This window comes from Astyanax mexicanus, chromosome 2 (assembly GCF_023375975.1).
Source record: "Astyanax mexicanus isolate ESR-SI-001 chromosome 2, AstMex3_surface, whole genome shotgun sequence".
Taxonomy (NCBI): domain Eukaryota; kingdom Metazoa; phylum Chordata; class Actinopteri; order Characiformes; family Acestrorhamphidae; genus Astyanax; species Astyanax mexicanus.
The window spans coordinates 49,970,597-49,997,918 of record NC_064409.1 but is presented as its reverse complement, the minus strand read 5'-3'; the positions used below and the strand labels follow the sequence as shown (position 1 = coordinate 49,997,918).

General features: G+C 37.0%; 1 protein-coding gene across 2 annotated transcripts; it reads left to right on the top strand.

Annotated features, from left to right (window-relative positions):
* Nucleotides 1-27,322, top strand: ppm1h (protein phosphatase, Mg2+/Mn2+ dependent, 1H). Of its 2 annotated transcripts, none has more exons than XM_022672446.2 (10): nt 1-346; nt 6,671-6,857; nt 8,244-8,603; nt 10,512-10,624; nt 10,949-11,033; nt 16,757-16,875; nt 18,295-18,358; nt 20,526-20,633; nt 23,983-24,134; nt 25,023-27,322. In XM_022672446.2, the coding sequence occupies exons 1-10, from the start codon at nt 117-119 to the stop codon at nt 25,177-25,179; spliced, it is 1,575 nt and encodes a 524-aa protein (XP_022528167.1). In that variant the 5' UTR covers nt 1-116; the 3' UTR covers nt 25,180-27,322. The 2 variants fall into 2 exon arrangements, with proteins under 2 accessions (XP_022528167.1, XP_022528166.1); XM_022672445.2 differs by having other exon boundaries at nt 8,241-8,603.

Genomic DNA, 27,322 nt, shown 5'->3' with positions numbered 1-27,322 from the left:
GAGGCGCTGAGGCGCGTTCACTGTGAGTAGTGTGTGTAATCGCGCGTGCGTGTGTGTGCGTGTCCTCCCCGCACTGCGACGGTCTCTCTCCTCTTCTCCCCCTCGTCGTCATCATCATGCTCACGCGGGTGCGCTCCGCCGTCTCCTCCATCATCGGCGGTGTGATGGCCTCTGGCGCGAGCGCCGCCGAGCCGCGCGCGGACCTGCCGCTGCGCTTCAACTACTGCAGGCCGGACTTCCTCGGCCTCAGTCCGGACGAGGTGGAGTGCTCGGCGGACCACATCGCTAGACCCATCCTCATCGTTAAGGAGACCAGCCGCCTGCACTGGTCCACGGGATACGCCGAGTGAGTACACACACACGCACACCTCTCTATCTCTGTCTCTGCTCTGCTGATTAGCCCACCAGCATTAACCGTGCAGCTCAGCGGCGCTCTCAGGAAATAAACGCGCGCACTGTAGACATAATAATAATAATACTAATAATAATGATGAGGGGGGGGGGGGGGGTTGTCTATAACAGTCCACTGCACTAGCTACTACCTAGATGAGGTGGCTAGCAGCTTTGCTAAATGCTGACTCGCAACCTAAATCAGTCCCCATTCATTCATTCCCATACATGCTCTGCATAACTGTGTGTTTAGAGTCATTACATGCGTTACAGGACATATTGCTTCTGAAATTATCAGCACAGAGTCTGTTTTTGCTCGAGTTTAATGGTTCAACTAGCTCAGTGGTGTCCAGCCTCTCCACACTGGGCCAGTGTGGCCGTAGGCGTTCACTCTAAACAAGCAGCAGCAGCACATCTGATTCCATTTGTTTAATCAGTTGGCCAGTCCTTAACCAAATGATCACATGTGCTTCTGCATGGCTGGAATTAAATCATACAGCATGGGTCACCAATCTAATCCACCACAATGGGCCGGTGTGGGTGCAGGTTTATTGGTCATTCCAGTAATGCTGTCCCATACACTACACTACTTAGACTAGATTCTGAAAAGACTTTTAACAGACTAAAATCTGACACCCTCTCACATCTAAAGTCAAGCCACAGGCTAAGATTTTAAAAAGACTGAGGATCTTGCAGGGTCACTATTTACAAGACTGCAACTAGGTTCTTTCTGAGATTATGTCCCATCATGCATCTGGTGGAGTTTACATACAATACATGTTAAATTACAAATAATGTGTATATCAATACTGTGATTTATCAGAGACTTATTTTTGTCCCCATCAACATTAGCTACTTTTACCTCCCCCCCCCCCATTTTTGTTACAACCTTGTATAGCAAAGAATCTTTTAATTAATTTAAATTTCAATTCTATTTTATTTATATAGCGTCTTTTACAACAAAAGTTGTCACAAAGCAGCTTTACAGAGAAAAACAGGTCCACGCCTCTTATGAGCGAGCACCACAGAAATGTGGTGACAACAGTATTGTGGTGACAATTGCAACTAATGCAATAAAAAACATAATTCTTACAAAATTTGCAAAATAAAATAAGTTTAAATATAATGACTTTAAAGTGATGCATGTGTTTGAAATACTGTACATATTAAATTAAGAAACATATAAGGCATATTAACTGCAAAATGTGTTCTTTTTCAAATCATTTGTAAACAGTCACATAAAATATTTTTGCCTTGCGGATTCTCGTATCTCTCCTATTGGTTGTTGATTCAAGTCTCAGGACATACAATGATATTAAACACGTTTAATAAAAAATGACTAAAACTTTCAATCCTAACCACCTTACACTGAACGATCGACTCAACTCTAACAAGACACTCCTGATTTTATCCCAACTTTTGTCTGCGACTGTGAAATTGCTTGAAAATTATTAGATGTAAGGTCGGCATAAAGCAGAAGCACACCTGATTCTACTTGTTCAATCAAGTAGATCTATCGGTCTGTGCTCTTAGTGGTTAACCTGTTAGCTGATGTTCTCTTTGCTGTGGTGTTAGCAGTTAACCTGTTAGCTAACATTATCAGTCTGTGCTGTTAGCAATAAGCTCTTAGCCTCTTAGCTAACGTTATCAGTCTGTTAGCGGTTAACCTGTTAGCTAACGTTATATGTATATGGTTTGCTGCTAGCAGTAAGCTTATTTGCCTGTTAGCTAACATTATCGGTCTGATGTTGGCGGTTAATCTGTTGGCTGATGTTATCTGTGCTGTTAGTGCATAACCTGTTAGAGAATGTTATCTGTCTGTGCTGTGCTGTTAGCGCTTAACCTGTTAGAGAATGTTATGTGTCTGTGGTGTGCTGTTAGCGGTAAACTTGTTAGCCTGTTAGCTAACGTTATTGGTCTGATGTTGGTAGTTAACCTGTTGGCTAATGTTGTGCTGTGCTGTTAGTAGTTAACCTTTTAGCTAATGTTATCTGTCTGTGGTGTGCCTTTAGTGGTTAGCTTGTTAGCCTGTTAGCTAACGTTATTGGTTTGTGGTATTGGTGGTATTCGCTTTCTGTTTTTATGTCAGTACTCTGGTAAGTTAGTTAGTTAAAAACAACTGGTCACACGATAATTATGAAATAACGTAATACTAATGGTTTATGCCACCCAATCCTAGCTGTTGGCTAATTATGTGTTCCCTCATACTTCTCTCCAACAAGTTCCAATCACGACATGAACTGTAAACATCCGTAGGCTATTACTGGTGACACAAAACATGGCCATGTGTTCACTGCTGGTCTGTGTCACTTCATACAAGTTTTTTTTTTTTTTTTTTTTTTAAATCAGGGCTCATGAAAATATTGACTAAGGTTTTATGACTGTTAGCAGTTCATGCACCTTGTGACACAACTATGGCCTGATTAAGCTACATGATTGTGTCAGTCCTGATCCGAACTTTGGAACGTTACTCAAGGTGATCTGAACTCTGACCTTCTCCCTTGTGATTAATGATTTGATTGTATACACAGATATGACATGCTGAAACTGAAATTTTAGATTCAGGTGAAGAGCTTTAAGAAACAGAGTGTGCAGCCATGATATTTCCCAAAGGCAGCTGGCCTTAAGAGTGGATGCACTAAAAGCAGTGTGCTTTGCCAACAAACCTCTCAGAGGCAGAGAATAGAGTACAAATGCTAGTTTCAGACAGTGGCAGAGGGAGGCTGCTCTAATAGAGCTGTTAGTGGGTCATCAATACATTGAATAACCTGTCATGGGAATTAATGCAAATGGTACATGTACAGCTCTGGAAAAAAAATAAGAGACCACTTCAGTGTTTGAATCAGTTTCTCTGATTTTGCTATTTATAAGTACATGTTTGAGTAAAATGAGTATTGTTGTTTTATTCTATAAACTACGGACAACATTTCTCCTAAATTCCAAATAAAAATATTGTCATTTAGAGCATTTATGTGCAGAAAATTAGAAATGGCTAAAAAAAGATGCAGATCTTTTCAGACCTCAAATAATGCAAAAAACAAAAAGTTCATATTCATAAAGTTTTAAGAGTTCAGAAATCAATATTTGGTGGGATAACCCTGGTTTTAATCACAGTTTTCTTGCATCTTGGTGTGTTCTCCTCCACCAGTCTTACATACTGCTTTTAAATAAATTTATGCCACTCCTGGTGCAAAAATTCAAGCAGTTCAGCTTGGTTTGATCCACCTTTCTCTTGATTATATTCCAGAGGTTTTCAATTTGGTAAAATCAAAGAAATTCGTCATTAAGTGCTCTCTTATTTTTCTCCAGAGCTGTATGCTTTATTTTTGCAGTTGCAGTAGTGGTCTCATTAAACCTTTCTTTCAAAATGTCAGTTTAACTGATATGTACAAATTACAAACCATTGAACTAAAGCAGATGTGATTTCAAGTTTATTTCTGAAGTTATTTTTCTGAGTATCCTTTGTCCACTAAATGGTGATGACCTATATGATTTTTTTATTTAATAACTGGCTGGAATTTTTTCCTTGCTTGGTGCCACACAGGTTGGCTTATCATTGAAAAAGCACATTAAGTGTCTTTGCTGGATTAAACATTAGTGTTTGCAGGGCCAGACCTCACTGCCTCTGTGCTACATTTGTTACATTTCATAAAAAATAAAGATTGCAAAGTGAGAAATATGCAAAAATAAGTGTGCTTTAGTTATAAGGGTACAATTACAAACACAGTACAGTTCAGACAGAATGTGCTTACTGACACCAGCGTGTTAGTATAGAGTTGAAAAATCATGCGCACACACAAAGCAGTTGCATCTTCTGCCACATCACTTAACTGTCTCTTCCCTGCCAAAGACCATTGTTTATCTATATCAGCAGCTTTCCCACTTATTCAGCTGAGTCATATCTTCTGCTGTTTCATTCAGTAAAGACACGTCATGTGCAGAGTTTATATAAACTAATGTTTCTTAAGTCCAGAATTTTGTGAGGATTGTTTGTAGTGTACTATATTTTGTTGTTTTGTATTTTATTGCATTGTATTGTATTGTATTGTAATGTCTTGTTTCAGATTTTCTCCTTCTCTTTGAAGCCCAAGGAAGGTTTGGATGCTCTCATCCATGTAATCTGACCTGCCTTGCCAGTAATAATTGGATCAAACTGAGCTGGAGTAGTGGAGATAGCAGTTAGCATTAGAGCAGCTCTGTCCTTGAGGGCTTTGTCTCCTGATTGAACATTGGAGATGCAGATTGACTAATCACACAGAAGTAACTGGGTCACTATGTGAAATGCAGTAGAACACTGAGAGTCATGAGCATGGATTATCCTATTTTTACTTCCTGTTGAACTGAGATGAGCAGAAGTCATTTTGAGTAGTTAAAAAAAAGCTTTTTTTTTGTAAAATAAAATTATCTTTTGATTTGCCTGTTTTAAAAACTGACATTGTAGTTGTTTGCCTGCTTTATAAATTGCAATATAAATGAATACAGAAATTTCCACCAGAAGTAACCAAAATCCTGATCCTACATGATGCTAATACTGCACTCTGTGTAATCTGTGTCTGTAAGATATGTTATGGAAAATGACAAAGGTGTGAATTGTTCTTATTAATACAGGGGTTGCATGACACTGCACTTCTCGCATTGCGATGCTGAAATTATCTATTGTGCAGCCCCTGTTTCTAGGCTCATTATTTTTTTCTTTTGTGAAAATGGCATATCTCCTCATCAACCAATATGCAAACAAATGCACTTTTAAAACATGTACTTCAGTCTATATCTATTTAAATGAATCTGTTTTTGTAATGTTGTTTTTTCACATGCACAATAATCTAGCAATTTTCTAGTCTCAGTAAAGTTTGTAGGGAGATAAATGGACAGAGCAGTGAAGGTTCATAAGGAAAAAGTGTGTTATAGGCATTTTTGATTCAGCTAACCCATAGGGCTGGTTATTCACAGCCACATTCCACAAGCCTAGTGTGCATGTTGTTTTATTGGATTTGTTATCCCTGTATGAACAGCACTGATTTAACCTAACTGAATTACTGTGTGAGTTAAACGAGGTGTTGTAGAGCAGTGAAGATGAGCACTGTGGAATTGTGTGCTGTGCAGTGACCCTAAGGATTTCACAGACTTGCTTAGAGGTGGCATAGAGGTGACGGAACATTTTACTAGGAATATACATGTGCATTGTTGTTCCTTATAAAGAACTAACAGTAAAACTGCAGTGCACTTCTTTACTACCTTAATCACTTACACTTGCACTCTCTTCACACACCTTTCGAGAAATAAAAAAAATTATAGGCTATATATCGTATTTAGATGTACCCCTACCCTTTTTCACCTCTCTTGTAAAGTTCGTCCCCCCAGGCTGCCTTCTGTTACACTTTTTTAATTCATATTTGATATAATGGTTCATTGCCTGGCCTCAGTGTTGGAGGTTGCACAACCAAGTAACCATTTTTTTGTTGCTGAGTGTGATTCTCTATGCTGGCTGATAACTAAAACTTCTTAAACAACATTTGAGATTTTGGATTGAGTATACCTAAAAGTTTCATTTCAAGTATTAAGAGTAAGTTATTCTGACCTCATGTAAAGAGTTATTCTGGCATATGGGGCAGTTTCCAGGCAGCAATTAAGACTAGACATTGATTGTACTGCTCTTTTGTCCAAGATTAGGCGTAATTCCTGTTTGTGAAACTGCCCTGTTATGATTAGTATCTTAAATAAAGGAAATTAAACATTTTTTAATTTGTTCAATAATGTTTACTTAATGTATATAAGGCAATGATTTGCCTTTAAATTTTAGGTGGCTTAAAAGCTTCAAGGTATAGCTGGTCAATATGACATCATATTTTATTGTATTTTATTGTATCATGATAAATTTGATATTATGATAAATGATAATTATTTCTTATATCTCTTATAAGTCTGTTATGAAGTTCATCGGTGCTCAAAAAAATAACATTGACCAACTGCGTTTTTTAAGTGTGAATGGTCCTGTATAATTGGATGAAAGCAGCACATTTTAAATAAAAATCACTGTATTTCTGCTGTTACTAATGCATTTGGTCATGTGTGAAAATCCCAGCCAAACTTCCAGGCTTATACTGCAGGAAAGTCCATGACTCTTGCACATTTCTATAATAAATGTCCTGGAAATTTAAGAAAATATGTCCCTAACACCTTCTGACCTGCACTGAATATTAAAGGTTTAAAAAACATGAGAAAACAGTTTGTGGTGTGTTGGTGCCCAGTTGTTCATGATTTCTTTTGCTGTGTTCTTCAGGGTAATAAATGCTGGTAAGAGTGCTCTGAATGAAGACCAGGCATGCTGTGAGGTGGTAGAGCTGAGGAGACGGCCTGCAGATCCGGCTAGCCCAAACTACACTCCCTCTAGGAGGCGCTCTTCCCTTCCTAGTGGAGAAGCTCTGGAGGTCAAAGAGAGCACACCTGATATAAGCCTAGAAATCCCTGTGAGTGCATAAGCCAACTCTTTCTAACCGATCTAATGCATTTATTTAAATGCTATAAAAAAAAAAGCTCATTTTGGGATATGAAACTGGGATTTGGCTTTTCTCAGAGGTTACAGTTCTACAGTTACAAAACAGAAACTGTTGAACAGTTACATCAGAACATTGTGTCAAAATATTACAATAAATTTACCAATTAGAGGTGTGTTTATCGTATCGTACGCAATAATATCGGCAATATTTTTGAATATCATGAACGATATTGTACCCTGAAAACTTGTGCCATATCACCACCCCTAATTATATTAAGAAAAAATCACACTTTTCTCATTCCCCATTATATTATCTACTCTGGATCATTGACTTCTGTTAAATATCTGATAAAATTATTTTTAATATCTCAGTTAGGGGAGTGCCATATCATATTGTGTGCAATAATATAACTGAATTTTCATTTTGTTGCTGTAGTGTATTCTTTTAAATTCTGTGTTTTGTCGTATCGCCAAGAGTATCTCTATAGAGAAAATATCATGAAATATTGTAATATTATTTAAGGGCCATTATCGCCCACACCTACTACCAATACAAATATTAACATAATTAACGTACATTGAAGATTGAGCAGTTTTATCCTTCTGTAAAGTTGCTTTTTTGGAGAAATTAAGTTTTTGCATGATATCAGGAATATGTCTGTGTACAGAGCTAAAAGAAGAGCTTAAGAAGTTGCTTTAATTAGGCCAAACTATCTTTGTCTTTATCTTTGCTTTACATAATTTGTATAATATTATACATTAGCAGAGGGACAATATAAAGATATTGTGATAGATCATACAGTTTCATATAGTATTGTATCGATATATGGCATGAAATATCAATATATTTTTGAAACTTGGACGCTTTAAATTCTCAAAGACTCGCCCCCCTAATCTGATTTACTAAAGTTACTGCTTTATTACTCCAGACAGTAGCGCTAATTAAAATGGGTATACAGTGCTTGTCAAATTTTGTGAAACTGACACCAGTAAATCCATAACCTATAATTTGTGGAATTTGCTTATTTATGGATATTGTATCCTCTTCAATAACACAGATGCAGTGAAGTATTATAGAGAATTGTCTTATAATCCTTATATCATCATTATCATGGGCAAATTATTGTGATAATTATGTATTGGGAGATGACCTGTGATGCATTTAATGCAATTACTGTGAACTTTGGTTTAGAAATACAGTGTAAAATATATGCAATATCTAAAAAACACTTGTAGTATTTATAAAAATACCCAAATAACATATAACATACACTGTTTAAAGTGTTATATGTCTATATACTGTGTTTAATCTCAGTGTACATGCGTGTGCTTATATGTATATCATTTTGTAAAGCAGGAAGAGGAGGTAATGTACTTCCACTACTGGGCTCTTTTTGATGGACATGCTGGTTCGGGCGCTGCCGTCTTCGCCTCCAAGTTTCTACACCTGCATATTGAGGAGCAGCTCCAGGGTGTGCTGGAGATCCTGCAGAAACCTTCCCTCCAGCCCCCCACCTGCATGGGTGAGGAGAATAGCCTCCATATCCACCCTTCTGGAGGGTCGTCTCAGCGTTCTCTGTCCAGGGCGGCCTCGCTGCGGGGGGCTGCAGGGGCTCCAGGTTCTCCAAACACAGTGGCTCCTCGTTTCTTCATGGAGAAAAAGGTGAAACAGGAAAGCCTTGTGATCGGGGCAATTGAGAATGCTTTCAAAGAGATGGTGAGTTTTAATAATAAAGATAATAATGTATAGAACTGTAGAAATGTCTAAAAAATGTATCTCCTCTTTTTTTTTTTTTGTTAAATGGCGATACACAATATACAGTTCTGGAAAAAAAATAAGAGACCACTAATAAATGATGAGTTTCTTTGATTTTACCAAAACCTCTGGAATATACAGTCATATGAAAAAGTTTGGGCACCCCTATTAATCTTAATCATTTTTAGTTCTAAATATTTGGGTGTTTGCAACAGCCATTTCAGTTTGATATATCTAATAACTGATGGACACAGTAATATTTTAGGATTGAAATGAGGTTTATTGTACTAACAGACAATGTGCAATACGCATTAAACGAAAATTTGACCGGTGCAAAAGTATGGGCACCCTTATCATTTTATTGATTTAAATACTCCTAACTACTTTTTACTGACTTACTGAAGCACAAAATTGGTTTGGTAACCTCATTGAGCTTTTTAACCTGTCAGTTTCCACTGTGAGGAACATAGTAAGGAAATGGAAGATCACAGGGACCGTTCTTGTTAAGCCCAGAAGTGGCAGGCCAAGAAAAATATCAGAAAGGCAGAGAAGAAGAATGGTGAGAACAGTCAAGGACAATCCACAGACCACCTCCAAAGAGCTGCAGCATCATCTTGTTGCAGATGGTGTCACTGTGCATCGGTCAACAATACAGCGCACTTTGCACAAGGTGAAGCTGTATGGCAGAGTGATGCGAAAGAAGCCATTTCTGCAAGCACGCCACAAACAGAGTCTGTTTGTGGCGTGCTTACTATGTTCCTCACAGTGGAAACTGACAGGGTAAATCTCTGAGACAACTTTTTGTATCCTTCCCCTGAACAACTATGTTGAACAATCTTTGTTTTTAGATCATTTGAGAGTTGTTTTGATAAGCCTATGATGCCACTATTCAGAGTAGATTCAAATAGGAGAACAACTTGCAACAACTAAGAGGCAAGTCAGATTACACAAATTAATTATAAACTATATATTGTATAATTTATAATTAACAGATTCTTCAAATAAATGTTGTTTCCACTTAAAGTAGTCCAAAAACAAAGGAACACATGAAGGAAAATATAGTGTGTGTCAGGAAAAAGTGCATCTAAAGTGCTTAACGAAAGTAAATAGATAAAACAGTTTGAGTTTTACTTTTTCATTTTTCAAGAATCTGGTTTAAAAGGCCTATTCTCTATTCAGGCCTATTCTCATACCCATGTGAAGGAGTTGATTGGTCAGTTCAGCTTAAAGTGGGCGTGTCTGCTCTAAAGATCAGTGTTTAGTTCAGTGGTGGAGCTTCACACTGCTGCTGTTTATTTGCGCTGTGGTCTCAGAACATGAGACACAATCTTTGGTCTCTGTTTCTCTGAAAAGTCGGGTTCCCCCATTACTTTTTGTTTATAGTGTGCACCATCTAAATGATCTGTGCAAGTCTGCACAGATCTGACTGGCTGAGGAGCATCTTTGGAGATATTTACATGCACACTTTAAATTTTAATCAGGACTTCTCCTTAATCAGAATTCTTCTTCTTTGATAATTAATAATAATAATAATCATTTAAGATTTTGGAATTGCCTTATTTCGAAGCAGGTAATGGTTAAAAACAAACAAAAAGAACATTTAACAATATGACCAAGATTATAATATAACCATTTTATAAAGATGAGATATATAATGATAAAATGGATTTTTGTTTTTGTTTGTTACCTTCAAAGTACACAGAGTAAGTTATTACACACTTCTGTCCACTAGATGGCAGGTTTGTTTCTAAATAAAAAAACACTCTGCACATGAATACTGCAGGTTTTGTCTAGTCTGTCTTGAAGTAGTTCAGTGTCTTATTGTGCCTTCATTAATATTAGTGTTCATTTGTGACTGTGCTCCTGCAGGATAAACACATCGGCAGAGAGAAGAATGTGTACGTTATCTCTGGAGGGTGTACAGCTTTAGCGGTGGTCTGTTTGTTGGGAAAACTTTTTGTGGCGAATGCAGGGGACAGCAGGTAAGACTCTCAATGTTTTTATGTAATGTAGGTGTATTATGTCTGTTAAGAATGGCACGTTACCAGAGAACACTGACCATCATCTTTAGACACAGCACATTTGCCATTGTTAAATTAAGTGTGTTACAGTTCAGCACATACAGACCACTAACTCTAATTTGCTGTGCACAGTTGACACGCAGGTTGTTTCAAGTAGCAAAAGGATATTTTGACAAGTGAAATTGTTCTAAATCTAGTCAATAAATCTGCTTATTTTACAAAATGCAGTCAAACATCTATTTAAATTTTACTAAGATATAAGTGTGTGTTCTGTTTCTTTGCCAGGGCCATCATCCTACGCAGCGGAGAGATCATCCCTATGTCAAGTGCCTTCACTCCAGAGTCAGAGAGACAGAGGCTTCAGTGTTTGGTGAGAACACAATCAGCCCTAACAGAGGAAGTCATTCTTTAATTAGACAGTTTCTCCATTAGTTTCTAGAACTTTAAAGTGGACATGAAACATTTCAGTTTGTACAAGTTTTCTAAGAGGTGAAATATAATGGAATTAATTCGGGGGGATATTTTTATATAAAATGTTTACACACTAAATTATATATTTGTTTGTTACGCAGCCATTTTGCCCGTGCAGCACTGGTGACGTCATTAGGTTGGTTTGTTGAAGAGCCAGGTAACATAGCTAGCGGTCAGGGTTAAGGAAAAGAGCTTATTGTTTGTGGAGATTATGGATGAAGGCGAAGCTGAACTAGGCTAACCTGCAGCATTTGCTCAGAGATCTTTCCTGTATAACCCTGAGCAGAAATTTTCAGATGCTTTTCTAAGAGCGAGACGTTTTGGATGCGTCTCTCTGCTCTCTCTACGTGAGGTCCGTGCAGAAACCCTGCAGCCCGTCAACAGTCAACAGGTACTGCCATCCAGTTAACTAGCTTCTTTATATACATTTAGCTATTTAGATTGTAAAGTCCAGAGTTCATTAAGACTGAATGAAGCGTTCATGATTTAAGTGGATATTGAAACACAGGCGCTGTTTGGTTAATAAAATGTTCAGTTTGGAAGTTAGAAGGCTTGCTGTGTGGCTAGCTTCATCTAGTTAGCGTTAGCTAGCGTTGGCTAGCTATGTTAAGATAGCTAACGTTAGATACATAGATAACGCTAGCTATGTAATCTTTTAACTCTCAGTTTATCTAGTCTTTCTGTACCTCTTGCTTCTCTAGTGGGTGGGCACGTCGTTTGGCTCGTTCCTTGCTGCTTTCATAGTACCCTCAGTCGGATGGTCTGTAAGTTACATCCCAGCTGGTCAGAGGAAAAAATAAAAACAGAGAAAAAAAGCCTCGAACTTATTTGTCCGGCAAATGACTACTGCTCCTGACTCAAAAACCCTCTCCTCCACATAGTCCTCGTCTAAAAAGTGCTCGCTACTAACCGGAGGATTCTCGCGCTAAAGAACAGACCTCAGTGAAGCTGGCCCCTCATATCATTAGAAATGAAATAAAAATATTTCCATTGGTTAGTGCTACGTTTGTGCTGGTTTGTGCAGCAAAAATTAACGTTTGTGCTGTTATCATTATTGAGATATTAAACATTATATTTACTGTTATTGAGATATTAAGCATTTAATTTCTGACCTGTTATGTAACACAGCCCCTTATTTGTGGCTAAATTGCACCAAAGTGGTCTCATTGGTTAGTGCTACGTTTGTACTGGTTTGTGCAACAAAAATGAACATTTGTGCTGTTATTGTTATTGACTTATTAGGAAAAAAAATATTGAATAGGTGTGAAGCTGGCCCCTCATATAATCAGAAATGGAATAAAAATATTTCCATTGGTTAGTGCTACGTTTGTGCTGGTTTGTGCAGCAAAAATTAACGTTTGTGCTGTTATCATTATTGAGATATTAAACATTATATTTACTGTTATCGTTACAGAAATATTTAACATAATAGGTCTTACCTGTTATGTAACACAGCCCCTTATCTGTGGCTAAATTGTACCAAAGTGGTCTCATTGGTTAGTGCTACGTTTGTGCTGGTTTGTGCAGCAAAAATTAACGTTTGTGCTGTTATCATTATTAAAATATAAAAAATTATATTTATTACCTGTTATGTAACCCAGCCCCTCATTTGTGGCCAAATCGCACCAAAGTGGTCTCATTGGTTAGTGCTACATTTGTGCTGGTTTGTGCAGCAAAAATTAACATTTGTGCTGTTATCGTCATTGAGATATTAAACATTATATTTATTGTTAACCTTATTGAGATATTAAGCATTTAATTTCTGACCTGTTATGTAACACAGCCCCTTATTTGTGGCCAAATCGCACCAAAGTGGTCTCATTGGTTAGTGCTACGTTTGTGCTGGTTTGTGCAGCAAAAATTAGCGTTTGTGCTGTTATCATTATTGAGATATTAAACATTATATTTACTGTTATCATTATTGAAATATTTAACATAATAGGTCTTACCTGTTATGTAACACAGCCCCTTATTTTGTGCACCAAAGTGGTCTCATTGGTTAGTGCTACAGTTGTGCAGCAAAAATATATAAAAATATTTTAAAAATATTTTACACACACACAATAAATAAATATATGCACAATAAAGCCTGTGCACTTTACCTATTATACTGACCTCACCCACTTGACCTACTAGGAGTAATGAAGATGAGGGATGAAGATGAGGGTGAAGATGAGGGTGGTGATGGGGTGTAGGCGGGTGCGAGGTCGAAATCACGTAGGTGAGCACCTGGAAGGTATGTATATATATATATATATATATATATATATATATATATATATAGGACCAGGGAGAGGAGCTCGGGAAATTGAGGCGTGGTTCATATCCCAAAAACAACACTTAAATTATGTAAAATATTTCTTATATATATGTGTAAAATAATTATATATAATATTTATATATAATAAAGCACAGAAAAATGTCTTCAGGTGACATGACTGTTCATGGTAAAAACTTATTTACCATGGTAAAAATTGCTCCTGCATTATGAAAGCATATATTTAACAGACTGCCCTGTTAATGCCTTTTAACCGGGCTAAGTGCCTTTTACGAGCACTAACAACACTGATGAATGAGGGGGGCTGGGTGGTGTGTGTAGATAAATATTGTTTTCCCTGTAGCTGAATAATCAAAATACCTGAAACATTTATTTTTACAGCACTGCTGAACGAGACCACTTTGGTGTGGTTTGGGCTTTATTGGGGGGCTGGGTAATGCCACCCATTAAATATTTTTTTATCCAATAACTCCACTTTGATGAAATCTGACTTTAGATGAGGGGCTGTGTTACATAAAAGGTAATAAATTAAATAGTTAAATATTTCAATAACGATAACAGTAAATATAATATTTAATATCTCAATAACGATAACAGCACAAACGCTAATTTTTACTGCATAAACCAGCCCAAACGTAGCATTAACCAATGAGACCACTTTGGTGTGATTTAGCCACAAATAAGGGGCTGTGTTACATAAGAAATTAAATGTTTAATATCTCAAAAACAGTAAATATAATGTTTAATATCTCAATAATGATAACAGCACAAACGCTAATTTTTGCTGCACAAACCAGCAAAAATGTAGCACTAACCAATGGAAATATTTTTATTCCATTTCTGATTATATGAGGGGCCAGCTTCACACGTATTCAATATTTTTTTCGTAATAAATCAATAATGATAACAGCACAAACGCTATTTTTTGCTGCACAAACCAGCACAAATGTAGCACTAACCAATGAGACCACTTTGGTAAAACTTAGCCACAGATGAGGGGCTGTGTTACATAACAGGTAAGACCTATTATGTTAAATATTTCAATAACGATAACAGTAAATATAATGTTTAATATCTCAATAATGATAACAGCACAAACGCTAATTTTTGCTGCACAAACCAGCACAAACGTAGCACTAACCAATGAGACCACTTTGGTGCGATTTCGCCACAAATGAGGGGCTGGGTTACATAACAGGTGAGAAAATTAAATGTTTAATATCTCAAAAACGATAACAGCACCAACGTTCATTTTTGCTGCACAAACCAGCACAAACGTAGCACTAACCAATGGAAATATTTTTATTTCATTTCTAATAATATGAGGGGCCAGCTTCACTGGGGTAAAGAACAGCTGTCCGCTTAAGAGGCGAGATATGAAAGTGAAAGTGAATCTTTTTTCGTTCTTTTCCCCTATACAATTTTACTGCACCCAGTATTACTACACCCAGGGGCAATACAAAAGTGGCCCCTTTTGCATCGATTTTTGGTTTGGCTTTTATTATCTATTGAGGATAATAACTACTGTAGGCTCATAGTTTATGTTAGTTAGGTGTTCCAGAACCAACCTCGTGACGTCAGCGCTGGGACAAGATGGGGCTGCACTTACTTAAAAAATGACATTTAGATAAATTAGTGAGAGTAAATTGTGCATTTTATATAACTTACTGAATTCTTATACTTTAAATAACTTCTCATAATTCTTATAATTATTGTCAATCACTTCCTTATGTACAGCATAATGAGATATGGGGACCAAAATTTATGGATAAAATGATGGAGAGTAATACCTATTTGAAAAACTTCAAAAGGTATTGTGGAAGTTTAAAGGTTTAAAGGGAGGAAAAGATTTTTACATGAGAATTCTCCAATCCCTACTCTCGGTCATAATTCAGCTAGCTATACAATAAATGAATCAAGAAGCTAATGGCAAGGACTACAATTCGGTCTGAACCAGGGTCCAGTTTGTCTGCAGTATGAAAACCCTTTTTTTTGTAGATGGTTTGGACTTATTATAGGAAGTTGAGTCAGGACATATCCTAAATATCTTCTTAATGTGCACAGCAGTATGGATACAACAGATTACACCTGCAATTGCTGCATCTACTGTAACTGTAGCTTAATCCTTATTTATAAACTTAAAATTAAAAGTAATTAATTCTGTTGCATGGGGCACATGCACACAACAGAGAGTTGATATTCTTTCTGAAAGGCTGATTTCAGCACAACACTTAAAAAGGCAACTTGCTGATCTGAGAACATTCAATTCAATTCAATTTTATTTATAAAGCGCTTTTTACAACAAAAGTTGGTCCACACCTCTTATAAGTGAACACCACAGAGATGCTAATTATTCTGGTGACAACAGTGGCAAGGAAAAACCTTAGGAGGAACTAGAGAACTAGAGGAACCTCCGTCAGAGGAACAACCCCCCTCGATCAACTGGCTCAGTACAAAGAAATAACAAACAAATAACATAACAACAGTACAGACAGATAATATGAGCTGTAGCTAATGTAACAGGTACTAATTTATGACACAGTGGGCAGTGGAGAGCCAGGCTGAGCAACATCAGGTAGAGAACACAGAGATATGAAATTAGTTTTGACTGTATTTATGTAAAACAGAGAATATAAAACATTATCAAAGTGTGGCTAATGACTTCGGCAGATCTGAATAAAACAGCCTATGGGCACCCCAAAACACTGGCATCCACACACTCCAACCTGAGTGACCACGTGCAGTGGGCGAACAACAGCACCAGCATCTCAGTTAACCACAATTCCCTCTGTCCATGACATTCTACAAACCAATCAGTGTGAAGTGTAATTATGAGACACAGTCCTCATAATGAAGACAAGACGTAGCAAATTTCTTTACTGCAGTGTAAAACCAAAACTAAAACTACTGAAACTCATATCTGTCTGCTGTTTCTACAAAAAACACCACGGCAGATTGAGTGTGAAATGCAGTCTAGCAATGAAACAAGCAGTAAGAGGTCAAGCACTTGTGGTTCAAAACATCTAACTTGTGGTTCATAAATCCTCAGAACTTATACAATTATTCTAAAGCTGACATTATTGAAAGGTCACACATACAGTACTTCAGGCTCTCTGTTCTACAGAGTGTGTTAACTGTCTAGACTATGTTATGAGAATGATAAAAGTTATAATAGGCATTTAAACTTTTACATATTTTTTCTTCAATACTTCTGTAAAGCTGACCTACTTGTGCCTAGTAAATCACACAGTTTGACTCTAAAGCAAAAACTATAATATTTTCTATGTAGTAGTTGAAGAACATACCTGACCTTTATGTTTTTTGTTTTTTGTTTTTTCTTCAAGGCTTATATGCAGCCCCACCTGTTAGGAAATGAATTCACACACTTGGAGTTTCCTAGAACAGTTTGCAAAAAGGAGGTGGGGAAGAGGATACTGTACAGGGACTACAGCATGAAAGGCTGGTAAGTGGACTGGAAACCCGTAATTACTAACAGAGCTGTATACTGTAAATAGAGGCTTTTTAACAAATTTATAAGCACTAAATAATGTATTTTGTAGTGTTTGAATATTTGAACAGTGTATGCCATTACTCACAACATGACATGATTTTGTATGAAATAAATGTCTTAATATAGCGTGTGTAAAGATTGAATATTGTATTTAAAACGTCATAGATATTGTTAAAGATAGGTAAAACGGTTATTTTAGGCATGTAACAACATTCACAATTCATAACATGTCTACTAAAATCTGCTTAATGAAAGTGGTATGAATTGAAAATGTGTTATCACTAGTTTAAATGGTTTAAAATATTTTATATAAAGGGTGTTTGATGCCTTATTGTAATTATTAATGGCATAATATTGTAAATATTGTTATAAATCATAAATATAAGTTTGCAGTTAAGATAAGTTTAATAATTACAGACCATGTAATAATAGAACAATTATAGAACTACAAAGTGCTCCTACAGTTTATGCTCAGTGGATCTGTATAACAGACAGTGAGAGAAAAAACAAGGAGGTGGTCATAATAATCTGACTAGACTGTGCATTACTGCAGCAGATTTTGGAGCTCATGTTGGTTGTGCTCCCCATCTGTGTTTGGACAGTCTATGTACTGACAGCAGAGATTCCTCCTTCCCTCTCTCACACTTTCTTTCCACTGAGAAAGTAGAGAAGGGCAATGAACTGTATAGAGGAGGTTTTGTTACGAGTTAGTGTTGGATGCACATTGCGTGTGAGAGATGAGCTTTTCAGAGTGTAAATAGATCCCAGTAGACTGTAACAGGTAGCTATACATTCATTTTTAACTTTCAAACAGATGCCGTTGTGAACAGAAGAGTAATACAGTTATAGCTGTGTTTTCCAAATATCCATCTGTTTCTTTCCAAGCTCAGAAATGAAATTTGCACAGATTCCAGTATTTAAAGATTTATGGTGTAGATCAGTCTGTAACTACAGTTAATGAAGCATTTTTATAAAATAAACGCATATTTTAACTTAGTTCTTTTGTTGGAAACAGTGGTTTGAATGAATTGTATGTTCTGTTGTGAATAGAAATGACAATCTGGACATGTATTTGCTCTAAAGAACTTATCTTACACTCTACACTCTCATGGTGCGTTGCTATGCTCATTGCTATTTTGAACCTCGCCAAAAGTCTATAGCAAAAGCAATTGTGAGGTTCTGAGGCAAGTTTCCAAGCTGGGCAAGCTGTACTTTTCCAGCGTCATGATGCCAAAAACACACCCCAAGTCGTTGATAAATTGCCAAAATAGGGCCCCTTCTGTTTACACTCCAACACGTTATGTTGTGTAAGGTGCTCCATCTAAGCAAGGGTGTGTTTGATTACACTATGAATTTTCTATTTATTTGCAGGGCATATAAAACTGTCCAGGAGGAAGACTTAAAGTTTCCGCTGGTGTTTGGAGAGGGGAAGAAGGTGAGTTTGAGGCTCAGAACTGAAGGATCTGACATAAAGGGACACTCATTAGCTGTTATCAAAGGGACTTATCTGAAAAGGCGAAACATAGAACAGGAGTTAACTTAAGACCAGCCATAAAACCCTTAAATCCCTTATGACAAAATTAATATATATTTCAGGTGAAGAAGGTTTTAATTACATCTCTTACACACAACTTTAATTTTAATAATACATTTTAAACTAAAACCTACTTCATAATTGGTCTTGTACAATTCAGTATTGATAAAGCAAGTACTGAGTAGTGCGATTCCCAAGGTAAGTGCCTGTTCATATTAGTTGAACTTACGACACTGAATGAGACATTAATTCAATATCAATATATATTGCAATAGAACATGTTTTAGTAACGGTGATATGATTTTTTTTTTTTTTTTTATAACTCATTTTCGATATTGTTAGTAATATAGTATTATTTAGAATGCGAGGCTCGCATTGACCCGGCAGCTACATGCCGGTGGTCTGAGCTTCATAACTGAGGACCAGAGTAAATTACAGACTTAATAAACACATACACATCTAACAGCAACAGCTCATGAACCTGTTATCAACTATCAGTGAGCAATCCAGCTTAAAACAACAGTTAGCATCACAGTTAGACTGCTATTCCAGGCAAGCACTTAGCCAGTAGGTACTTGCCAGTATTCTAAACTTAAAGAATTAGGGCCAGAGGAAAATATAGAGATAATACATTTATCATATAAAACAGAAAGACGTACCCAGTCAAACCAGTGCAGTGACATTGACCTATAAACAACTACCTGCGAATAATCTCACTGGGAAAATCTACCCTTGGTGAGTCTAAATAGTGTAATGAAAAGATATTAACTAACAAATAATAAAGGACATCATGAATAGTTTAGGATCTGAAAATAACATCTGGCATGTGTGACTGTCTTTAATAAATCTTTGTAATATTTAAACGAATACAGGTACATCAAACTAAAAAAAACAAAACAAAATAAACTTTTGGCCATATCATCTATACCTAGTTGAACTGTTGTACTGTTGTACTACTGTTCACACTCTGAGGCAGGTCTTCTGGTGAAACTTTCCTTTAAACAAGAAAAGAGAAGTGTACTGAGTCCCCACAGAGGAAATATACATTGGCTTCTTTGAAGTGAGAGGGAGGTGGTGCAGACATTGCAGCATGGCTTTGCCCTGGTGGAACGTCAAAGCACTTCAAAGCCCATCGGGAAGCCTGCCAGGCACAATAATGAGCCAAACATCTCAGGATGCATTTCTTTTGTGCTGGAGGACCTCTAGCAGCTCTTGATGGATTTCGATTATTTGCTCTGATCTGAGACCATTTTTTGCGGAGTGGGCTATAATGAATAAGGCAAAGGTTTGAGTGGAGGAAGCTGGGTAGATCAGTGCAAAAGCCTACCTTCAGGAAAAACGCATCACACAAGTGTAGTTAGCTTGTTTGTTTACCCTCTTCACTGTAAGAGTAGCAGAAAGCACACAAATAAAGAAATAAAATAAAGCCAAGAAGAATAAGGGTGTGGATTCTGACGAGAGGAATCAAAGAGAAGATGGAGAAGCAGGAAAGCAGGGCTAAAAAGACATTGAGAGGGAAAGAAATAAAAGTTCATTTCATTCAGTTTGACAATAAAATAAATCAAAAACATCATATGGCCATGAAAATTGGCCTTGAAAGCATGGAAGTGTCATGAAAAAATCATGAAAATGTATTTGTTAAAACGTGTATAAACCATGCAATATATATATATATAATAAACTAAATTCCTTAAGCCCACAATACTTAAAAAAATGTTGAGTTAATTAAACTATTGTTGTGTAAACAAAACTCAGTTAAGTTGAATGAACTTCACTGATTCGAGTTATCATCTAGCTTTGACTCAGTTAAGCTGCGAAAAAACTTAAAATTGTATATGTTTTCATCTGAACTAAGTCAAAGCAATGTGACAACTTGACTGAGTTAAGTTGAGCCAATATTTTTATTTTTTTCAGTCTAAACACTTCTTGATAAGTTTACAAACTACTATCCCATGACTTTGGCTTGTCACTGTATTGTCAAGACCACTATGAAGTTAATATTCTAATTACAAATTGTGAATGCATGTGAAGTTATGAATATTGAGTGTTGCTCCTTGCATGGTTGCAGGCACGGGTGATGGCCACCATTGGTGTGACTAGGGGCTTCGGGGACCACGACCTCAAGGTTCATGGCACAGACATCTCTATCAAACCTTTTCTCACCAGCTGCCCAGAGGTAGGGTAACTCTCCACCATTACTGTGTACCTACTCATTTAAAAGCCTTGTATTAACTGATTATTTTCCACACTACTAAGAAGTGCTGTGTGAAGTACCAAGTAACAGTAATGTAAAACTTGCTGAAGAGTTTTAAAACCCCAAAAAAAATCCAGTGTACTGGATGCTAGGACTGAGAAGCTTTTATACCTCTGTTTACTGGATGGCGTTGAGTATGGCTAGTCCAGAGCATCCAGGGATTTTCTGTTGAAGTAATGCATGCATGGCTCATTTAATGAGAAAAATACCTGTATCAGTAATGGGTGTACCATAAAGTTGCTGTACTCTCTCAGTAAAAGCAGTGTCTGGATACTTATTTGTACATATAACGCAATGTTTCCCAATTTTTTTCTGTTATGCCTCTTTTGGAGGAACAAGTTTAACTTTGTTGAAATACCATAAAATGCATGACCACTTCTTTCAGTTTTACTTTTGTCATTTCTACAACGTCCACTTTATTACAACTTTTTTAAACTTTTTTTTGACATTTGTCACTAGTTTACATTTTTTGAAAACATGACATTTTGTAATAAATGTGTAAAGATTGCAAGAAAAATAAGCTAAGCTAATAAAGTTGAATTTATGCGGAAGAAAACAAATGCAGAATTTTGTGATCAAGATGAATGGTTATAAAATGTTTCTTAATATTTTTTTAATGGTGGTGCATTAGGTTGCTGGTTCGAATCTGGGTCATGCAGCTTGCCATCAACTGCCAGAGCCCTGAGAGAGCACAATTGGCCTTGCTCTCTCTGGGTGGGTAGATGGTGCTCTTTCCTCTCATCACTTGTAGAGTGCTGTCAATTAGCACAAGGCGTCTGTGAGCTGATGTATCAGAACCGAGTCGCTGCGCTTTCCTCAGAGTGCGCTCTGATGCTACTCAGCAATGCTGCATCAGCAGCAGTTCAAAAAGAGGCAGTGGCTGACTTCTCATTTGTCGGAGGAGACGTGTGCTAGTCTTTACACTCCTTGTGTGGTGGCATCACCAGTGGTTGGGGATATTCAGCTGACTAGCAGCTGAATGGGTTGCATTTATAATTGTTATTCACAAAGCACTAGTGAGTACTGGTGTAACTGTCTCTGTTGTCTGTTTTTTTTTTTTTTTTTTTTTTTTTTTTTTTTGGCTGGGTCTCTTACCATCGACTGCCAGTTGAACTACACATTGGTTTACTCCCTCTCCTACCAGTTTTTTATTACTGTCACTAGTTTTTCTTTCTGTTCCTTTCAAACATATCTTCATTCTGAAAATATTTTTTTTTTTGGAGACAGCAGTCTAGCTGATCTGTGACTGGCCATGCTGAGACTTGGCCGAGGCAGGGCGTGGCGTGGTGCCAAAAAGTCGCAAACGTTTGAACTTTATATGACCTGCACGTCTGCTTTGGAGGAATTTGTTTATCTGGGTTTGTTTACTCTTCCACTGTGAATATAAAATCTGACTTTGAAACATTAGTTCAGAATTAATAATGAATAATTTTTCCTCTGGTCACCTTGTCATTGCTCTGCGCCCCCCACAGGGGAGGCACACCACACACAGACCGGTCTGGTGTAATATTTAATAAGAATAATATGAAGTCTAGCAGATATGACATGATATCGCCCTGTTTGCTGGTTGTCAGAATGCTGACTTCATATTCTTGTTAACATTTCCATCATTCTGAGGGGGGAGAGAACTTGGCAGTCTCTTTCAGCATGTTTCAACTTTTAAACAGAGCTGAACTCTACTTGCCTCCTCTTCAGGCACTGTAGCCCCTGACGGCATGGCAGCCGCTCAGTGCTCTGTCTACACCGCCTGTGAAATCTTCTGAAGCTCTCTTGATCTTTAATTCACAGTTCTGCAGAGTTCAGCCACAGTTCAGTCATACACAGATAAGGAAGGCTTAGCCTCTCCAAGTTTTTAATCTTAGAGAATCCCCTCCTCCTTCTGACAGCTCTTTTTTAGGCAGGTTCTTGTCATAGTCTTTCACTAAAGTCGTGCAATTTTTGTAATTTTGTTCATGCACTTCACCACGCAGGATTTGAAATGATTACTGTGAGGCTAAAAGGCATACTTTCTGTTTAATATGAGCCCCGCTTAAGAGTTTAACAGCTTCAAAAATACCTCAGTAAACAGGATTTTAGTACCATAACTGACAGTTTATTTACAGTTTACTGACAGTTACAGAAATAGTTTGTTTATTTATTAGCAGCCATTAATTTATTTTAGCGCAGAATCCTCTCATTCAGTGTCATTTTGAGCTTCGCTCTTGTTAATAGAAGCTCGTCACAGACATTAGTTTAGCATATGAATCAAGGTTGACTCATGCCAACATAGAGTCACGACCCCAGCTCTTGTAAAGGAACCCCAGAATGCATCCCTGCATTTAAAGCAAACCTGTCAAATGAAGCAAAATGGAATACTGTATGTGTTTGTGTAAATAATGGGTCAGGGCAGTGTTTTCTGTGCTAGTGCTTACACTGTAAAAATGTATTTTGTTTTTTTTCCCTATTTATTTTACAGTTTTTAATAGTTTTTTTCTCTAGAAAAACACAAAATAACAGAAATAGACTATTTTTTAAAATGTGTTGTGATTTTATAAAAAAAAAGTTCTAAGTGAAATACATGAACTGTCAACAGCATTTAGATGGCAATTTTAACAAACCTAACAATGAAATAAAACAGTTATTAATAGGGAAAAAATAGGGAAGTTACCATATTTTTAGCATACGTTACCATGGAGATTGGGAGTAGTGAGTAAGATAAAAAGGGAAGCTAGTGTTAACTGCTTTGTGCATTGCTGCTACATTAAATTAGAGTGATAACATGTGCAAGATCTCTGTCCACCTGCTATGTAATAGTGGAAAAATCCAATTTTCTATGTTAATAATCAACTAGGATGAAGTTAAAGAGGCAGCAGAACTGAATCTCTTGAGTCAAAGTGAAATATAGATTTGATGGCATGAAAGGTGTGTGGTTGTGCCATCTTGTGCAGACCAGTTAATAAACAAGAATCATGAATGAGAAAATGTTTGGAGTAGTAAAAAAAGGTAGAATTACTTAAAAGTACATAGTATACACTGGGAATGTCATGCTATTTAAGGGAAATTCAGTTGGTTGAGTACCTTCATCAAGAAACACAAAGCAACATTGTTTTCACTGAACAATAAGTAAACATCCCATTTAGTGCCAAAAATTACTCATTACTTCCATTTCATTTTCCAAGTTCGCTGTCCAACAAACCTTTTTTATTCCTTATGGTGTATGATAGTCTTGCTGTAACATGGACAGTAATTTCTTGCAGTGTGTTAAAGGACATGTTCATGTTGTTACCTCTAGGTGAAAGTGTACAACTTGGAGCAGGTTGAGCATGGAGCCGATGATGTCATGGTTTTGGGTACAGATGGTTTATGGGATGTTCTGTCCAACCAGGAAGTTTCTGAGGCAGTTACAAGTTTCCTTGCAAATTGTGACCCTGATGACCATCATAGGTAAGTTCTCCAGTTTGGGGGGGAAAAAGAGCTTCAGCAGATATAAAGGCGTCTACAAGTAGTCTTACTCAGTGTTACTATCAGAACACAGGTTCTCAGAACTGCTCTTGGTGTTGCATGTTTGTGTTTTTTTCGGCTATAATGTGCTTATCTCAACTCGGGAGGTGCTTTTTAATTATTGGATAACTGCTTTTAAGTGCATGTTGGGTAGTAAGTTTCTCTCCGGTGAAAATGATTCACTGTACTTCACTTAAATTCATAGTCCTGTGTTTTATCTAAACTTGGATACTGACAGTTTTTTTTTATGTATTTCTTTAATGTATTTTAACAATCAGAATTAATTTATTCAAAACTTAATTAATTAATTTGTGCTGAATTGAACATTTTGAATGTGTTCAGCTTCAGTTTGGCCCTCAAATAGTGTTCATGTGCTTTATGGTGAAAAACTATTTTTTCCAATAAAACTGACACCACTAACTTGCAATATTTATTGTGATATTTTACAGGAGTTTTCACCAGATTTAATGAAAGTCTGTTTTAACATGACACACTTTTAATAATTGGGGATGCACCGTATATGAAACTTTTTGGATAAAACCAAAACCTGAATAAAATGATATATAATTGGCCAAAGGCGGAATACCAAACCCTGAATGTTTTTTTGCAAGTTTTCACTAATTTGGGCACATTTTAAACACTATATTAAGTAAACACATTTAACACCTCTGAAATACTGACCTTTTTTTTTGTTATTTAGTTCTGTACTGCTCTAGATCCAGTACAGTTAGACCAGTGATTTGAGTCTATATGTGTTTTAGCAGGGAAAACAACAGACTGTGATGCGTCTTGTTGAGCTAGTCTGTTTCTCTCTCTCTGGTTGTGGTTCAGGTATACCATGGCAGCCCAGGACTTGGTGATGAAAGCCAGAGGGGTGCTGAGTGACCGAGGCTGGAGGATAGCCAACGATAGACTGGGCTCTGGTGATGACATATCTGTTTACATTATACCGCTTATGTGTGGAAACAAACCACCACAGCCAAGGTGACCAACGGACAGCCGAGGAACAAACAACGATGAACCAGAGCTCTGCTGACTCTTCATCACAGAGCCCTCACCGTGCTGGCCTAGTATATTTAAAGATATAGAGCAATCTCAACATCTGTCTTAAGACTGAATCCTCACCGGAGGTCACAGTACAGTAGATTAAACATCAGTTTTAAATTTTAACAAAAATATAGAACTCCATATAATCAGTGTTCTACAATCCCAAGCGCTACTCTCAATGACCAGTTGTTAATATACTGTAGTGTAGAAGCTACTGCTCACAGCCTACCCGCTCTAAAGTCTTCCTCTTGCCTTCGGTTTATTTATTTTTCCTGACACAGGTGATCTAGTCTCTTTCCTCTTCTCCATTCTGTGAATGGAAAACAAAGGGAATCCTTTTTGGAGTTTGGATAGCTTGTTTTTTCTGAGAACAAGTAAACTAATGTAAATACATTTAGAGATGTATTTAGAAAAACTTCAACTTCCTTTGTGCTCACATTCTAGGAGGGTCCATTTGTCAGTGTGTGTTTTCTACAGGGTGTCTGCAGATCCTGCAGTTACAAAAATCTGAAATTGGTTCATTTAAAAAAAAAATCCACAGACCACAAATTCTACATACAGTAAATACAATTTTTTTTTTGCCCATTTTCGCACGTTGTATTTTACATTTCCTAAATTTGATCCGCAGATTAGCTTACTGATTTAACTGAAGACTAAAGAAAATCCAAACCAACAGCATTACATATGGCTGAGGGACACAGTTTTTAGGTTTGTTCATTACTTGCTTTTAGCTAGCGTAGCTGTTACTGTAGGCATGGAGGTTAGATAAGCCCAATTTTGCAATGGACCCTATTTTCATCAGTTCAGTTCCTTTTTTTGTATGTACAAAACAGTTTATTTGTGTTTGGCTAAAATGTTGGTTTGTCAGAAAATACAGAATTCATCAGCTTTCTGTAGAGTTTGTAAATTCGTTTGTAAATATTGTTGTGTTTGTATTTGCTATTTTGTTATTGCAAAAATTAGTGGTCTTAATTGTTTCTCTGCGTGGTATTAAAGTCTTAGGGCGTTTTCACACCTGTAGTTTGTTTTTATGGTCCAGATCAGTTCATAAGTTTGTTTATTTGCAGCGTTTCTCCTTTGGTTTAGTTTGGTTTGATTCAGGCATAAATGTAAAATGAACAAAATGCGCTCCAATAAAAAAACACAAGCACATTCTCTACTCTGATTGGTCAGAGCTGTCTGGCACAGGAGCAAGAAAGTAAATTTAGCGAGAAGATTCTGTGTTCCAGCTTAATATCTATGAAGTGTAAAGCTGCCTTAACCCTGAATACTGAAAATTTGCAGATGCGCTTTCAAACACCAGTGTTTTCAATGGGACGTGCAATGCAGATGTAGTAAACGGAGTGGCGCGTCTACGAGCAGTGAACGCTGCACACATCGTGTGTAAACAGCATGGGGCAGCAGACACAGCGTTTGTTCATAGCTGTATATTGTCTGGCCAATATATCAGATTAAACTGCACCTTATCAGCAGTTTAGCTCAAATGAAAGGAGTATATTTGATAGCTGGTTCGGATCGAGACCGGATCCCAAATTGCTCCAGAGTTTGTCCGAAACTGGTTGTTTTGATCTGCACTCTGGTGCGATTACTGTTTTCACACCTGCTCAGTCGAACCGCATTAAGGGTACAAACAAACAAACCAGATTCTGTTTTAATCAGACCAAATAGTGCTGGTGTGAAAACCCTTAAAGTCCTAAATTAGATTTCTTATTCCTGCAGATACCCTGTTTTCAACAGCACAAAGCAGAAGAACACACTTGTAATGTACTCATGGTGTAGAAATCACAGTCATGGATGGAAGACTCTAGTACTACTTTTTTTTAAATTTGTCATTTATTTTTGAATGTCCAATGCTGAATCTGAAAGTATGTGCAATGTTGATGTTAAAGAAACTGAACTTCATTGTGATTTTTTTTTTTAATTTAACATGATTTATTTAATTATTTAATTGCTATTTTTGTTTGTTTTTTGTACATCTCCTTTCTACGAAGCCTGAGGCACTGTAAATACTAAAGAAGCACATCATCCTAATAAGGATGCTACAGTCATAAATCAAAAAGACCAATAAACTACAGAAAAACAAA

Coding starts and splice junctions, on each gene's coding strand:
- ppm1h (XM_022672445.2), top strand. CDS start 117: ATGCTCACGCGGGTGCGCTCCGCCGTCTCCTCCATCATCGGCGGTGTG. Junction 11,034..16,756: donor GACAGAGGCTTCAGTGTTTG/GTGAGAACACAA, acceptor TTTTTCTTCAAG/GCTTATATGCAGCCCCACCT. Junction 24,135..25,022: donor GACCCTGATGACCATCATAG/GTAAGTTCTCCA, acceptor GTTGTGGTTCAG/GTATACCATGGCAGCCCAGG.